Source organism: Dermacentor variabilis, chromosome 1, assembly GCF_050947875.1.
Source record: "Dermacentor variabilis isolate Ectoservices chromosome 1, ASM5094787v1, whole genome shotgun sequence".
Classification (NCBI taxonomy): Eukaryota; Metazoa; Arthropoda; class Arachnida; order Ixodida; family Ixodidae; genus Dermacentor; species Dermacentor variabilis.
Genome location: NC_134568.1, coordinates 180,858,245 through 180,875,561, shown reverse-complemented (window position 1 = coordinate 180,875,561; position 17,317 = coordinate 180,858,245). Strand labels below are relative to the sequence as shown.

The 17,317-nt window shown below is 45.9% G+C and overlaps 1 protein-coding gene across 1 annotated transcript in view; it reads right to left on the bottom strand.

Annotated features, from left to right (window-relative positions):
* LOC142588601 (thyrotropin-releasing hormone receptor-like) overlaps positions 1-12,923 on the bottom strand; it is a 498,412-nt gene extending 485,489 nt beyond the window's left edge. Inside the window, exon 1 of the mRNA XM_075700438.1 lies at positions 11,864-12,923. Coding sequence (XP_075556553.1) covers positions 11,864-12,715 — 852 coding nt within the window. The 5' untranslated portion in view covers positions 12,716-12,923. The remainder of the gene's footprint in view (positions 1-11,863) is intronic.
* Between the last annotated feature and the right edge of the window lie 4,394 nt (positions 12,924-17,317).

Sequence of the window (17,317 nt, the reverse complement as noted above, 5' to 3'; positions counted from 1 at the left end):
GTGCTATGATGACAAAATCTTTAGAAAAGCGGCGGAAGTAAGAGAAAAGGGCCACGAAACTTCGGACATCTATTGCGGACTGTGGAACAGGAAACTCTATCACGGCGCGAATTTTCTCCGGGTCCGGTCGGATGCCAGTCGCATCAACGACATACCCAGCGACAGTAATCTCACGGTGGCCGAAGTTACATTTCTTGGAGCTGAGCTGTAGACCGGCCTTGCGAAAAACAGCAAGTACAGCTGAAAGGCGCTCAATGTGCGTGCTGAATGTGGGCGAGAACACAATAAGATCATCTTGGTAGCAGAGACTGGCCAGCTTTATGGTCGGGTCCCACCTGCTCACCTTGCTGACGCACTCATACATCTTCAACCATTCTTCTACGTCAACAACATCGAGGCCAGTGAACTTGCCGGGCTCTTGCGGCTGAGGTACAGCAACGTACTGGGTCTGCGTGGTCGGCAATGCAGCTGCAGACGCGGTGCCTTCCGCTTCAAGCATGTTCCCAGGCTGGGTAAGACATCCGCTGCGGAGCACCGTGGCGAAGACGCGTACCCAGCACCCGCACCAAAATTTCACGGGTATAAAACTATTTACACGCTGTATTTACAACAGATACATAAACAGCAGCTGAGAATCCCGAGAGGCTGTCGCCACTTCGTCGTCTTCACCGTCTTCGACATTGTCCTCTCTTCCCACCATAACAATATGCCGAAGGTGTCAAGCGTCATACCTACGCGCCTGTCACGCCGTACAATTAATTAGAAGGGTGGCAATGGCGCTTTCGGAAAAATAAAAAATAAAAAAGCGAACGCTTTCGCAGGATTTTGTGTAAGAAGCTTTCGGCCGCTAAACACAAGGAGTCACTCAGTCGCAGAGGCACCATTTGACGGTCTTGGACTGTGTGTTTGTGACACAGTTGGACGTGCTGTCGATAAAAGGTGGTCAAAAATTTTCTTTGTACCGAAAAAGCAAAGTGCCCTTCCCCTAACGGAATTGGTCAGAATACTGCGCATATCTGAACGCTGATTGGGCACCACAAAGAGTTGAATACTTTCCGCATTCATTTCATAAAAGATTTTATTTCCCATGTGCCCTCGCTTCCTGTAACTCTTTAATCCATGTCAGCATGTTTCAGTGTAAACGCACGCTCACGCAGCATCTGATAGGTTAGTTAGCTGAATTCATGGATATTCGTGTCGCCTCTACCCCTTACGGAACGTCTTCCTAGCAGATTAGAAGGAAAACGGTTTGTATGCTTCATTACCGTTATTTGTGCTAGCTTGATAGCTTTCCAGTGATTTATTCTTGATATCGAAAAGGGTAAGATATATATATATATATATATATATATATATATATATATATATATATATATGTATGTATATAACAGTGTTATAACAGCGCCGAAGGTCACTTAAGCTTAATATTTCGAGGCACACTTCATTCTTACAAATGTAAGGTACGGCGGCAGCTTCTCGGTAAGGCGAGTGGACCCTCACCTTACGCTTGGTAGAAAACTATGTTGGCGACGCTCCCATCGCCAACATTCATGAAAGATCTCCACAGCTACTATTATGCCAACTGAACGTCCGTTGTCGTCACCTCCTTCGCCACCAAGGCCAAGTACATTTTATTCCAAGAGTACGGCTGCCAAGGACAATGATTCCACAGGCAATGACGCCAAGGACAAGGAAGAGGAAGCTGCGGAGAACGCAGCTTCCTGTTCTGCCTGTCTCTCTGCTTTTCTGGGCTTTCAACTGCTGTTGTGCAGTCTGCCACCCCACATCTCGCAGTGATGGGTACGCAACTTCTCGAGGCCGCGTCCGGTTTCGGTTCATCAGTGGGAATTGCTTCTAGGAAGTGAGGAAATACGTCTGGTGACAGCGAGGACCCTGAGCTGACTCGCAACAAAATTTTATTCTGAAGACTTCTACTTAAGTACGCAGCAGACCAGGATCGCGCAAGCGCACTACCCATCAAGCCAACCAATGCATCATATCAAGAAGCGTATAGATTACAGCATCCTTTCTAAAAACTGCTTTTCTTTGCTACAAAACACAACCGACGTATCGCTAATACGGGCACTTTCTTTTCTTTCTAATATGGTATGCCTCCCTGATTTCTCTAACCAAAGTATTGCCACTCCTGCCTATAATACGAATACCGGAAAGTATTGACTCACAGGGACAGGACTTACGATACATAGGCAAATGAAAAGAAGCTTTGTTAGCTACAGAGCACTCATGTTCCCGCGCCCGATCGTTGACGCATCGGCCAGTTTGTCCGATATAAACAAATTCTTACGCGATTCTGATCTACTGTGTACTTAAGTAGGCGAAGTCTTCAGAATAAAATTTAGTTGCGAGTTAGCCCTTGTCTTGTGTGCTTGACCTAGCGCTTGTCTTAGCGCTTGTCGTAGAATTGCGCTTACCAGTATTCACTTGATAAGCATGATTCAACTAGCCCAGCAAGAAATTTTGTCAATGGGAGGTGTATCTCAAGGAAATTTACTGCATAATTTGGAAGACACAATCAGGAGCACAGTGCAAGATAAGATGCGCACTCTGATGTGCTCTTAGAAGTTCTCGGAATTCGATATAGAATTAGAGCGTCTTCGAGGAATCCGGTGACGTGTTGAATGTAGATACCGACGCACAGACTCAATGGATAATCTAAGGACTGCCAGATGGATGGATGGACGGATGGATGCAACTTTATTGAACGTCCGGCAGGGTTTAACGCGATGCGGGTTTAAGTCTCCCACGCGGGAACGCGAAGCCCCTGCCTCAACGTCGCCTCACGGGCTGCTGGACTGCCCAGGTCTTGATATCGAGGTCTGAGGTGCGCAGACCGGCGGCCCACCTCGACGACAGGGCCTCCGGAGAAACTGCCATCCTTCCTATAACTACACTGCAGTCCCACAGCATGCGTTTTAGTTTTGCCGGTCCTTTCTGGCACAATTTGCACGTGTCGTCCTGACTGCTAGATGCACACAAAAGAAGATTTAGCACCGGTTAGATAGACTGGAGTCACAACGTTGGACTGCTTTCTGTAAATCACTAGACACTCGTAAGACCTTATCGCACTTATAGAAGGTGGTGCGAGGGCTCAGGACAATACCCACCTCCCGTACCACGTGACCCCCGCATGGATCTGCCATTTTCCATCCATGAACTCAAGGCGGCGCTAACTTTGTGCAGCCATACGACTTCACCAGGACCTGACGGAGTTTCTTACAGAGCTCTGTCGTCTGGGTGAGTGGGCGAGGAGTGTTCTGTTTGAAATGTATAATGAATCCTGGCTAACTGGCACACTTCCTCCAAGCTGGAAGACTAGTCGCTTAGTTCCGCTACTGAAGCCTGGCAAGTCTTCGTTGGTGCTTTCGCTTTCATTGTATCGCCCGATTTCATTTGCGAGCTGTGTGGGCAAAGTCATCGAGAGGATGAGCCTTGGACGCCTGGAGTGGTACTTGGAATACCACAATGTCCACCGAGATGCCACAGCAGGCTTCCGACGTGGCCGCTCATCGAGTGATAACGTCGTCGACCTGGTTACCCTCGTTCAGCACCAAAGAGGATGTAAACGTCTCTGCGCTTCTTTGTTCATCGGCGTCAAAGGGGCGTACGATAACGCTACACATGAAGCCCTCCTCGCTGCTCTCGAAGAGATAGGGCTCGGTGGTCAGATCTTTAGATGAATACATAGCTATCTATCTATGCGATCTTTGTTTGTGAGCGCCGAAGACAGCCAGGATTTTTTACATTACACATATGTGGAGGCCAGTGGCGTAGCCAGAAATTTCGTTCGGGAGGGGGCTCACGTTGCAGTTCGGCCTCCTCCTTAACGAGGAAGCTTTAGCTCAGGTGCTCCTATCTAAATACATGTAGAACGAGAATTGTTGTTTCTCGGCAACCACTGCATCAAATTTGACGAGGTTTGTTGCATTTAAATGAAAAACTTAAATACTAGTGACTGTTCGTTTCGAATTTTTTTTTTAGTTAGGCTGTCAATTTTTTATTAAAAATCGGCAAAAATTTCACATTTCCAGAAAGCGAAACTATCAAGTTTAAAACACTGGCTCAACAATAAAAAATGACATCACAATTCTGTGAAGTGCACCTAATAGTGCATCTACAGCGGACAAAATTGACGTGTTACAAATGAATCTCAAGAAAATTTAGTACTATGGAAATACGGCTTTTGCAGAACCCTTGTACACAACGTAACCAATTCCGGTAAGATATAAACTGACATAACAAATTTGCTCGCTTTAACTGTTGTAGCAGATGCCGTTTACATAACGGCGATGTCTGTTCTTCATGCAAACCTATTAGTTTGTCAAAATCGTGCTTCTATTTATTTTTTTCGAACTTCCGAATTTTTAAAAATATTTTGAACAAAATTCAGGCGCTAAATCGAAATTCCGCTTCCAACAGGCACTAGAATTCAACTTTCTCTCTCAAATGCAACAAATTATATTAAAAGCGATCCAGGGGTTATCTCAGAAAAGCGTTTCTGCGTTTTACGCGTATCTGAATAGATCGCGTCGAAGTTGGGCCCGAGCTAAAGCTTCCTCTTAAACAATTTGGCGAGGGATCAAATACATCAATAATAACTTCATTGCCATTGCCAAAGATGCTGCTAATGAATTCTTGAACGCTACGCGCTGTCATAACAAGTAAAATATTTAGTTTTTTTATAAGAAAATATGCTCTGATGTGCCGCAAATTGTGTCCAAACGAATATCAATGCTTCCATGTTTTTGTCTATTCAATAAGTAAAGAAAATATCACACCAACTTTAGAACTACATCAGTTCGAAACCAGCAAAGCATTGCATACCGCTGATATGAAGAATGTAAAGGTCATGAAATGAACAAGTTGAGGACAAATATGTTAATGAAACTTTGTCATTCAAGAACCTTGTTTACATTCTTGCACACATGCAACGGCCAGTGAAAAATCTCAATGACGCTGTCATTTGCTCCAATGTATTACGCAGGAGCAGCTGTCACCGGTCCTGTATCATGAGTAATTGCGCCGAAATTATAGTCGCAACAGACAGCACGCATAAAAATCAGGATTTCTGCAAAATATACGAGGGCGAGTTAAATGAAAGTGAACCAGTGCGAATATATGACAAACGGGGTACTTTATTTAAATGTAGTCTCCATGAGCATTTAGACATTTGTCCCATTAACTAAGAAGTCGCGTGATTCCGGTCTGATAAAATTCCTTGGGTTGCTGCTTCAAAAAGTCTGCAACTGACTCTTTCACGTCATCGTCCGACAAGAATCTGGTTGCCTCGTGCTGTTTTTTTTTTGAGTTGGCCCAAAATGTGGAAGTCGCAAGGCGACAGATCTGAGCTGTATGGCGGATATTGCAGCGTCTCCCACTTTAACTTCGCCAGTTTTATATTAACCACATCAGCGACGTGGGGGGGGGGCATTGCCGTGGAACAAGATGACCCCGTTCGTCAATTTTCCACGTCGTTTGTTCTTGATTGCGACACAGCCGGTCCCGCATTTGACAATATCGGAAAAATTGATAGTATCTCAAGATTTGTCAAATTTTTCGGCGAAAATGATGGCCTTTGCTTTCTTGTGGGTGGTGAATGCGAATGTTTCCACTGTAAGCTTTGCCGTCGTGTTTCAGGCTCGTAGTAGTGGCACTAGTGCCACCATGGTTCGTCCCAGATCACGATTGTACACAAGAAGTCGTCACCCTCATTGTGACACCGGATCAGATGTGTCAAAGCAGCGCCGAACTTCTCCGTCTTCTGGCGGTGCTTCACAATCTTGGGCATCCATTGCGCGCACAAGAGCCGATAACCGAGATGTTCATGAATTATGGCATGAACTTAACCCTGACTAATGTTCACACGCTCGGCCGGTTCATCGATGCTTATCCTCCGTTCCTGTCTCACCAGCTCATCAACCTTTGCAATCTTGTTGGGGGTGATTGAATGGTGGCTTTGGCCCGGTCTTGGATCGTCTTTGCAACTTTCACGTCCTTCTTTCAACAGTTTGCTCCAACGCTTCACAGTAGCCAATGAAATGCAATGTTCAACGTACACGGCAGCCATACGGCGACTAATTTTTTGGAGGGAAGCCACCTTCAGCTGCCAGAAAACTCACGACACCACGCTGTTCAACTTCTGGAGCGTTCATTACGTCACGCAATTATGTTCAACCCAGTGTATGAGCACATTAATGAACATTTATGCTCATACCTACTTGTCACTTTTGTAAATGACAGATGCCTGTGTGCTACGCGCATGCCTCGCAGATAATGAACCTAACCATTATTGCGTGGGGTGGGTAGACACACTTCCATTAGACTTGCCTTCGTAAATTAGAAATGCGAAGATACGATGGAATATACAAATGCGAAGATACAGATTGATATAGGGCAAAAAAATGGCACTGGAAACAAAGTTTGCTGCACGTATACACAAAACCTCGCGACAAGATATTTAAATATACGTATAAGTTTCCAATAAACCTACGTTTCTAAGAAAAAGTCGCTGTATATAATGCATCAAATAAGGCAAATAAGCATGTTGCGAAATCACAGATTCACGGAATACTAAATCCCGCCCCCATTCCATCCACTCCCCCCGATGTATCGCGCGCGACGGAAGGTGGCGCGCTTCCTCCCCGCGTTTCTCCTTTGCGCACAAGACTGAGCCACCATCGTCGGCCCACCCATGCCACCACCCCCCTACGCTTTCACTCGCACATAGAGTATGCGTCGCGCGCGCTCCCGATGTTGCCGCCTTTGGACTTCATACGGAACGTGAGGGTGACGGCGACGGCAGGAATGCGCCCGTAGAGTCCGCATAATTGAATAATATAATAATAGTATCCGGCAAGTGAAGCGTTCCGTGGCCCATTGCTTTCCTTTCCGCAAAAGTAACGAAATCGAACTTTCACCATGCGACAATTCGCTGCGCCGCAACAATGTCTTTTTTTTTCTTGTCCTTCTGTGGGGTGGGGCACCGAAATGAAAAAAAAAAAAAAACGCAAAGTATCTCCACAATCGAATGCCTACTTTGGGCCCCTAATGTGGCTACCGAAGGAATATGGAAGAAAACGTGAGACGTTTGGTCCACCGAGAATACTGCGCACACTGCTCGGTGTCCTACACCGGCTGGACAAGACTTTCCGGAGATATTGCTCTCAAGCGAACGCGGTGCAATCCGTCGAGTCCCCGCAGTGATGGCAGCGAATGATCATTGTTCCCTTTTCTCGTCTGCTAGCCAGAAAGCGTACAAAACCCTGCTAAGCGAAAATCCACTCAGCCAGAGAAAACCGAACGCGCACCGAACTGCGCCGCGCGGTGGTCGGGGCAGCATGAGAAAAACGCATGCGCTCTGGCTGGCGCTGGCAGCCCGCAGGTAGGGTAGCGAGAACGAAAAAATTGAAGAGGCTCAATGTGTCCTCGTGAATAAAAGTCAAAGTAGAAAGAATAAATAAAAACGCAGCTAAATTTGCTGGCTTTAGTGTCTTGACATGGATGCTTTGGAGTAGGTGAAAAAAATTGATATCCTTTGTGTGAGATGGCGGCACAAATGAACGACCTCAACGCTTCGTTTCATCGGACCTCGCTGCGTGCTTTGCCAACTTTTCTGATAGTGTGTTGATTTGGCTTGCCTTGTTGTATGTTCCGATGTACGACATTAAGGAAGTCAATACACCTTGGGCGTCAAATGTTTATAACAGCACTAAATCAACAAAGTTCCGCAACTGAAAATCGAAAGCACAACGTTGGAAATGCCACGCACGTTTAAAATCAAAAGTTTACGAGAACTTTATACCCATAAATATTCGGAATTGACATCCATGCGCTCCGTCGATTCCGCGGCCTCCGCGAGATGCCGCGGCGAGCCCGTTCGCCATCAAAACGCCCTTGAAACTTTGTGCTCGGATGGGGCTGCTTGCGTTTTGTAACTGCTGGTGCATGGACGTTGTCGGAAGATCACGCGCGAGTTCGCAATGTTCGCGGTGAAATGTTTTTTCCAGCGTGAAAAAGACATTCTAGACAAAATCCAGAATGATTTCCGGCGCCGGGGGTTGCTTTGGTCGGCGTTGCATGGACAGCACGAAAAAATTCCGGTGGGGGCTGAAGCCCCATAAGCTGCCCCCCCCCCGGCTACGCCTCTGGTGGAGAACCCCAGGGCGGCGTACTGAGCCCTGCGTTGTTTAAGCTTATGCTCACCGGTTTCCTTGATCCCCTTCCAAGCACAGTTAAATTATCAGTGTACATGGACGGGACATGAATTTGGGAGTCTAGAGTGACAGACCTACAGCCGTGTGTAAGGCTCCAACAAGTTGCCACTCAGTCTACATTTTACCTCATCAACCAAGGTCTGGAGATTTCATCTGAGAAATGTGCGCTTCTGGTGATTACGCGTAAGCGCATGACGCACTACAGTATGTTAATCAATGGACAGAGGATACCGTATGTTTGGTCATACAACTTCTTGGCTGTTATGATTGACAGAGACATCTCATCGAGTCCCATGTATTGTACATGAAAAAAGGGTTGACAAGCATCTGCCACCTTTTTAAATCCTTTGCTGGAAAAACCCCGGTTATATCCACAGGCGCTATGCTGGAACTATATAGGGGACCTTTTTTTCCTATTCTTGCCAACTTGTCAGCATTAACTAACGCAAGTAAAACAAGCCTTCGTACTATACAAAATGTTCAGGCCAAGGCGCTCCGGATTTGTCTAAGTCTTCCTCGAAGTGCGTCAACGGCGGGTACTATTGCAAACTATATAAGCAAAGTGCCTCGATCAGCCATTCGCGCGGCAATTTTTGCTGTATTCACAGGCTTTTTTCATGCTGGCAAAAAAACTTTTATGTAGCATGTTTTGAGCAGCAGAAAGCTGTATCGGGAGTTATTTATGTTGCTCTACAATTTTCTCATTGACACTCTTTATAATGTAACAAAATTATAATGTTTGAGAAGTTGATGAACTAATTCAGACTAAATATGCAATGGGTCGGAATGAAAAAATAGCGATCTGAGTATCTCCAAGCGACTGCAAACAACACTACATTGGTTCAGACTAGCTACGTTGCATTTGACTCGCCGTGGTTGCTCAGTGGCTATGGTGTTGGGCTGCTGAGCACGAGGTCGCGAAAACACCCGTGTACTTAGATTTAGGTGCACGTTAAAGAACCCCAGGTGGTCGAAATTTCCGGAGTCCTCCACTACGGCGTGCCTCATAATCAGAAAGTGGTTTTGGCACGTAAAACCCCATAACTGAACTGACTACGTTGCATTTGCACATATCTAAAGTTTGGCTCAAGTTACATGGTCGGATAAAATAGCGTCAAAAGAACTCATTCAATTTGTTACGTAATTCTGGCAAATTAAGTAGACATCCCTACTGAGTATGCCGCGTTAAGCTATAAAGTAACGAGAAAAGTAATTTGAGAACTGCGCAAGGGCTATATATAAAAAAGAAAAAAATTCCCTAGAAGTGTTCGCAAGAGCAGATACTAGCCAATCGTGATATTTGACATGTACTATTAGCGAAGCTGACCGGCCAATGGCACGCAGCCCTTACGAGCAAAGAGCTTTGTGAATTCGGCCTCGAAGCTGCTAGAAATGCGTCCTTTTTTTCGCTTTACCCGTTGCACAAGCAAGCTGCTGTGCTCTCAGCAGTCTTCTTTCGTGACATTATTGTGCGTAAAACGTTTTTATGACGAACGGACAAAAAGCGTTGGAACGACATTGTCCCTTCATGACGCCGGAATGAAGCCCTCGGGCAGGATGGCCGATGTGATTGTTCACTATAGCGTGCCCCGCAGCCATAGCTTATACAGGCGTGCCACGAAAGAGACCCGTTCGTCTGTAGCACACACTTCGCCCGAAAGTCCGCACCAAGTAGGGCCGGGGGAACATAAGCTTCATGACGGACTTTATTCTGTCTTCGCATTTTACCAGGAGTGCGCGCTGATGTCGTACTTATATATGCCGCTGCGTCATATTGTCTTTCCCGTAGAACGCCGCGTATAGTCGCGTGTGCGTGGGCTGCGGGTGTTCATCGCTTTCAGTCGTTCTGCCGTTTACGGCCGCTGTTACAGTTCTCGCCCCAAGAAATCACGTCGGTCACTGCGCAATGCTGCATCACCAACAACCATGGGGAAACTGGTTGAAGCGGACACCGCACATAATGTCACGAGCGTATATGTGCCACTTCTGCGAGTGGAGCTGGTGAGCAGTATGCAAAGCAGGGCTCTCGGGAATTTAAATATAGCTCTTACTTGGTTTATTGGTGGGTGGCGCTTGCAATAGGAAATTAAAATTTGTGACGTGCTGCTCGCGTATGCATCGAAACTGAAGAATGAACGGTCGATTCCGATGTCTGTTCGTTACCTACCTGTTTGTGACAGTCAGCCATTGTTTATATAGCAGTATGTGACCACAGGCACTTAGACGAACTGTGCGCAACAGTAACAACCCACAAATGAGGCACGGGGAACAAAAACTTATAACATTGTTTCAACAGAAGCGAAATTGCAAAAGACATAGCTTGACTTTCTTGGTTATTGAGTCTGTTTAGTGGCCTAATCAAACGCATCATGTGCTTGAACATACAGGAAAGTATTGTCTAAAGTGGTACTAGACCACACTCGGCTGCTTTCGCTAGACTCAACGCACTGATTCGTAAGTTCTATTACGAAAACATTTTTACGAAATCGAAAACCAAACGCTCACCAACGTCTCGAATAATATGGACCGAATGCAAAATTGGGGGATTCAAGCTTACTTAAATCGAGCGGAGACACGTTTTGTCTGGAGACAAAACAAATCGAGCGGAGACACGTTTTGTGGAGACACGCACGCGCAATTAGACTGTATTTAGCGCTATTTCATGTTACTTGAACCTGATTAACTTGAGATTTATTATTAAAAAGGAAAAAAAAGAGGCTTGTGGAAAAACATCAACGCGGGTAAAAGGCAACCTTACAAGCGTGCTAAATGGCTTTTTTTTTTAAATCATGGCTGACTTTGCGGTCAGTGTACGGAAATTGCCGGCTCAGTTTGCAACGGTAAGCAATGATGGATGTCAAACGAAAGACCAGATGGTGACTTCGTCGCCATGTCGTCTTTGGTTTCACAAAGTAAGTCAAGCCATATCCGCTTAAAAGTTTTCACCGAACGATACACGTTACTTAAGCTTATACGAAACATAATTATGTTTTTGAAACACACCGACAAATTTTCAACTTAAAGCGTAAGTTTTGCATTACAAACACGTAATAGTTCTCGAAAGGGTGCAATATTTTTATCTGCATTTGGTATCATTTCCACTCACCGACAGCAATAAACTATGCTGCTGGTCAGTAAAAAAACTTATTCAATTCTGTAAGGCTCGCTACAAGGAGGACTAATAGAAAAATGAAGTTTTTGGCAGTCCTGTATCAGAAACATTCATGTTTGAATGATAGTCGGCTACGATCGACAGTGCGTGATCGATTACGCTTCATGTGCGGTAGTTCTTAGAACCGCATATTTGAAGGAATGTAAGGCTATTAAAATGGGACAGTTTTCATTCATCTTGGTTTCCTTTATTGTAAAGGAAAAGAAGACAATGAAGCCTACGAGGTGACGTGCACAACACTAGCTGAAAAGCATCTGAAGTGAGTCCATCACTCAGAAAAAAATTGAGCACGCGTTCTCCATCGAGTCATGTTTCATGACCATTTAATTAATTAATGCTGAAATGCAGTGAGTCGTCTCTGAGAACGTACACATGCGAAAAATATTACTGAAATTTCGGTTGTTTGAACACTATGCAATCGGTGAATAAAACTGTGAGAAATGTGATGGGCGATGCTCACCTGGACCCTAGAGCTACTGTTACTCGAGCTCTTCTTGGAGTCGGTGGTGCCGTTCGCCTTCGAATTGAAGTTGGACTGGAAAAGGACGCGGGCCATGAGTCCGTAGAGGACGCACGAGAGAAGTAGCGGCACGACGTAGAACAGTATGATGTCAGCGAAGAAGTAGCTGCGATAGTGGTGTCTGGACAGCGCGAACGTGCAAGTCTCTATGTTGTCGTGTCCCTTGTAATATACGGCTGTGGTTGTGGTCAAGGCCAGCCAAGGGGAGCAGTAGGAGCAGGCAAACAGCCACACGCCCAGTATTATCTTTTTGGCCCGTTTGACCGTGCACATGGTTTGTGCCTTCATGGGTAAGCAGATGGCGATGTAACGTTCCACGGTGAAGGCCGTAATGGACAGCGAGGACGCATTGATGCCCAGGTACTGGAGAAAGATGAAGAGCGCGCACCCGGCGCGGCCCCAGATCCACTCGTCGCCTAGCACGTAGTAGGAGATGATCTCGTTCGGCACCGATGCTACCAGGACCATGAAGTCGGCCACGGACAGGCTGACCAAATAGCAGTTCGTGGGCGTGTGCATGCTCCGCGTGCGCATCACCACGATGACCACCATGATGTTGCCCAAGACGCCCACGCCGAATATGATGCCTTGGAAGATGGTGCCGATGATGCGGTAGTTGACTGAGTAATATGTCGGGTCCTGGTACGTGTGGTTCGGCCCCGGTGGTGGTGCCACAGCCGTCGTCGTGTTGTTCCAAACGCCGTCCCACGATGGTGCGTTGGTCGCCAGTTCGCTCATTACCAGCGTCGGTAGCAAGGTAGCTGTCAGCATGAGCGCCACGGCAACGGCCATGCCGCGTCTCTTCTCGGAAAAGTTTTCTTAAACTCCGTCAAACTTTAATTAGTTAACAATAATTGAGTGCGTGGGCAACAACACTAAGACGTGACATGCACCTTTTCACGGAGCAGCAGCTGTCTGGAAAAATCAGAGGGTGGTCGCTGTCGCACTCCGGAACTTGGAAACGAAGTTAGAGGCGAACTTCGAAGTTGCACCGCCGTGTCCAACGCTCCGGGGCTGAATGAGCGCTGCCGTTGGGGAGGACCCGGGCCCTTTCCCCTCCAAGGCCGCCAGAGAGCGTCGCGGCCTGTTGCTATGCCAACGGGGGAGCGGAGAGGTGGCGCCATCTCTGCTACGCGCCGCCCACGGCTGTCAGCTTCTATTCCCGCTCCCAAAACTTGTGGCGTCTGCGATCGTTTGACGCCCCTTGCGCACCGAAGGAGCGCGCGTAGTTCGCGTGCTCATGTTACTCCGCCCGAAAGAGTTGGGACGGCGAAAGTTTGCTCGCTTTCTTTTCTCCTCGGCACCATGTCTTCGCGCGTCCTCTATTAAAGTGACATTCCGCCAGTATGCGCACATTTCAAGCAAGAAGACAAGCAATTGGACGAAACAACGCATTAGCGGCTCTTCGTCTGCCGCGTGCGACATCGTGTTACTTGGTAATTTGTTCTTTGAGTAAACAAAACGCTGAAAATTTTGCAGGCGCATTTTTCTGTTCCCATTGTTTTTCGTCAGCGTGTTCCTTTACGTCAGATTCTAGTGACAAACTTGAACTGTTTGGATGATGGTATTCATAATCAGTAAAAATAGTTCGAAACTATGAGGCACAAACTTGGAGGCTAACAAAGATTTGTGAAGATGTGTGAACGTAACTGGGATATATGTAACTTTAAAAAAGTACAACGATGAAAGCATGTATCACAAATAAAATTCGAACAGAGGATATAGAGATGTGGAACAGAGATGTGAAGCGAAGTCATGTAGTGCGTTGAACCACTAATTGGGGGTCCATTAGAGCAACAGAATTGATTCCAAGGGGAAGGAACCGCTATCAAGGGCAGGCAGAAAATGACGTGGAGGGATGAGATAAAGACATTTGCGGATAGAGAGGTTGGTTATCGTATGTGCATCGTAATAATGGAGACCTCTGTAAGTCGCGTTGTACCTGCAGTCGATTAATTTTGCTATTGTTATTGATTATTCTGCGATGAAACATAATCGTTTTCTGCTGTTTTTTTTTTCTTTTTAAACTCGAGTTACCACCTCGTTGTACTACGCTGAACAAACTGAATTCAGAACGCCTTTTCCGGCGCATCTGCTTCCTGTACTCGGTACACTTTTCAGAGACGCACAATACGGCTAGAGATTATTGTTACGCGGCTTCTGCGCATCAACGCGACAGCGGTGACATGAGCGCTAAGAAGACGAGGTGGTGACGAATCGCTTCATGAGCTGGCAGTCGGCTTGGCTGCCTTTATTCCACTAAACGCACACACATTTGCTTTGGCTTGACGCACGCGTAATCGCCGCACCAGTTTGGTGGAGGTTAATACTGCATATTGTTAATGCTACGACTGAACAGCATTATTACGTTGCCGAATTCTATGCCATTCGGCCGCTCCGCTGTCAGCAGCCAAATTTAATATATGGCCATTGACGTGTGATTTATTTTTGTCTACAAGATCCCGTATCTGTGACCGGAAGGAATTCTTGCTATTCAGCTGGATAGGATTGTAGCAGAATTCTACTAAGGAAGCCTATATGTGGGTTACCTTAAAAGCTTACAATGCATTAAAAAAATGATTCCTTCGAAAAAATTCAATCCTTGACGAATTCTTATTCATCTCCGCAGTTACTTGCGGAGAAATCATACACAAGCTCTCTTTGTATAGTATTCTGCTGAAGTTTAATCGGCGTCCAATTCTTTTTTTTCACAAAACTTTTTCCTCGAAGATAATCGCAGATCTTTTTTAATTAATACAACTGGGATTCATTTATAGCATAAAATAAAAAAAACTGCTCAAATGCAGGCTTCAATTCTAATTCCACGCTTTAGGCTAAAATCCCTTACACTTTCTAACTTATTTAATTGCTCATGCATGAATGCTTGAAAACAAAAGCACATCAAACGAAAGTTCCGTGTACGCAAACGAGAAACGCTATCGTGGAGACGAAGACACCCGCTGTGTGCGCTGTGCGGTGATGTGTGTCGTTCATTGTAAGAGTGAGACCTCCTTTATGCACGAGACCTGTGAAGCTATATGGTAATACCGCACGAAAACAGACATATATATCCGTAATAACAATAAAGGTGAGCGGAGAGCGGGGAAGGCGTTTCTGCGAGCGAAGCATTTCTTGAAGCAAACATGGCTGTCCCTATAGCTGGGGGATGTAGGCTGGCATGCAATGCACAGAGAAATCGAACGCACGCCTTTTTCTTGTTCTGCCAGCTCGGATCCCATATGCGCCGAGATTGTTCGGTGCTGGTCGCGTATCCCTAGTGCACACTGTCAGCGCTAAGCTCGCGTATTCTTCTAAGGCATCGCACAAGGGGCGTCCCGTCCCCACTCGTCTAGCATGGGAGAGTTGCTTCATGGGCGACGCAAGAGGAACCGCGAAAGCAAACTAAAACCATAATGCATCACCAGCACGCGCGTGCACCGGCTATCGTACGTTCTTTCCTCCCCTGTTTTAGTGTCACTGTATTTCTCTCTCTCACTATCCCTTTGTTTCAGCCAACTGTACAGCTGCTTCCTATCTTTCTGTATGACCCCGGCCGCAGAGGCTGTGTTGTACGGTGATGGGCAATCTACCGGTCTCGTAAATGCTGTGGCCTGTCGAGTAGACCTGAACAGCTGCATCTTGCGAACATGTAGTCGTACGAATGCTGCACGCAGCCAGAAGAGCTCAACTCACCGCACCAGGCCTCGCCTGCTCGCGTTTGGTCTCGGAGCAAAAAAGAAAGAGAAAAGAAAGCAGGCCAGCTCCTTACGTGTCGGCGTAAAAATGCCATCGGTCAATTCCTGAGTTTCCTGAAATCTTCAGCACGGCTTACTCCTAATTATGCCGTTGTGTATCATCTCGGTAGCGTGCCCCTGCATAAGGACGAAGCTATCTTTAGGCCAAACTTTTGCTACATTTCTACGAATTCTGCAGTCAATGTATCTCAAAGTAGGACGCTCTACTGGAGGGTGAAGGCTTCTCCCAGCAAACTATAGTTGTTCCTGTGATGCGTCAACCGACTTTATCCTGTGCGAGCAAACTTTATATGCTAACCACACCACCTGACCCTCTGGCGTCCTCAACCGACGCTTCACTTTCCTCAGCACGTACTTGCTTACTCTAAACGACCATCTTTTACCGGCTCTACGCCATTAAATCACCTACAATACTGCCATACGTGCGTTATTTTACTTTTACCTGGTGATCGGATTACCTTTTTCTGTAGAATTCAAGGAAGGAAAAACGAAAATAAACGTAAGAAAAAGCTGGACTAGATAATGTGCGTTCATACGAAGTATCTAAGCGCCTAAAGTGGCTCCGCCTTCGTCTTTGACGCTTTGATCGCATAGGTGAAAATATTTTTCTTGCTTGTGTCCTATAGGAATTATCTATTATGTCTGTAGGCTGTCTATTCCAATTACTACAGGCACTCTAAACGCCCGAACTGCAGCGAATGACCCATATTTTGGAACCCTTTAGCATGTTAACGACCTATTGTTTGTGGAATGCGTGCAGGTTATGAACCCTGTAGCAAACTAAAACATCTATAAGGATATATCAAAGCAGCCGTTTCAGCGTATCTGCATACTGCTTCTTTTTAAAGGCAGTTGAACATTTTTTTGAAGTTTCAGAACAGCTTGAAACATCTAGGCCTGAGAAATTTTCCTTGTCCTTTTTTGTTTAGTTTTTTTTTTGCGCTGATACCTGGTATAGGGGGTGTTTCAGTGTACACTTTCAAAAAACTAAAAGAAATGTCTTTGGCAGATAACAGAATTTTCGAACATGAGCTGCTCTACTCGAACAGGCGGGCATTACTTGCACAAAGCATCGACATAAATAATCGACTAATTAAAAAAATCACTAATTACGCGTTTAACCAATTACCTTATGGCACATATTGCGATTTACAGTTTCTAGCGGGTAGATTGCAACGCATATCCACTTGAAAAATATTGTGTGGATGACACCATTTACGAGATATGCGCCGTCAAACTTGCGGTAAAAATGTGCTGTCGTTCCACTTACTTTCTTAACAGAACGTCGTTTTATGCATTGAAGCATAAAAGTAACTGGAACGCCAATGCATTTTACCACAGAGTTCGGGAAATAATAATAATATCTATAAACTGGTGTCGTCCTGAAAATCCATTCCAAGTGGATTCGCCTTAACTGCGAAATCCCGGTACTCTATACAATATGAATCGCAGTAGTAATAGCAGTGCTGCCAAGCCTAGGAAAATTTATCTCGGTCTAAGGATTTTAGGCTTCGTCCAAGGAAAAAGGAAGGCTTATCTAAAGCTAGGTAAATTTTACACTAAGTTATGGGGGAACTAGAAACTCGAAGATGTACGTGAGAAACCACTGCTGGAACGCAGCAGTGACCGATACGTGGAA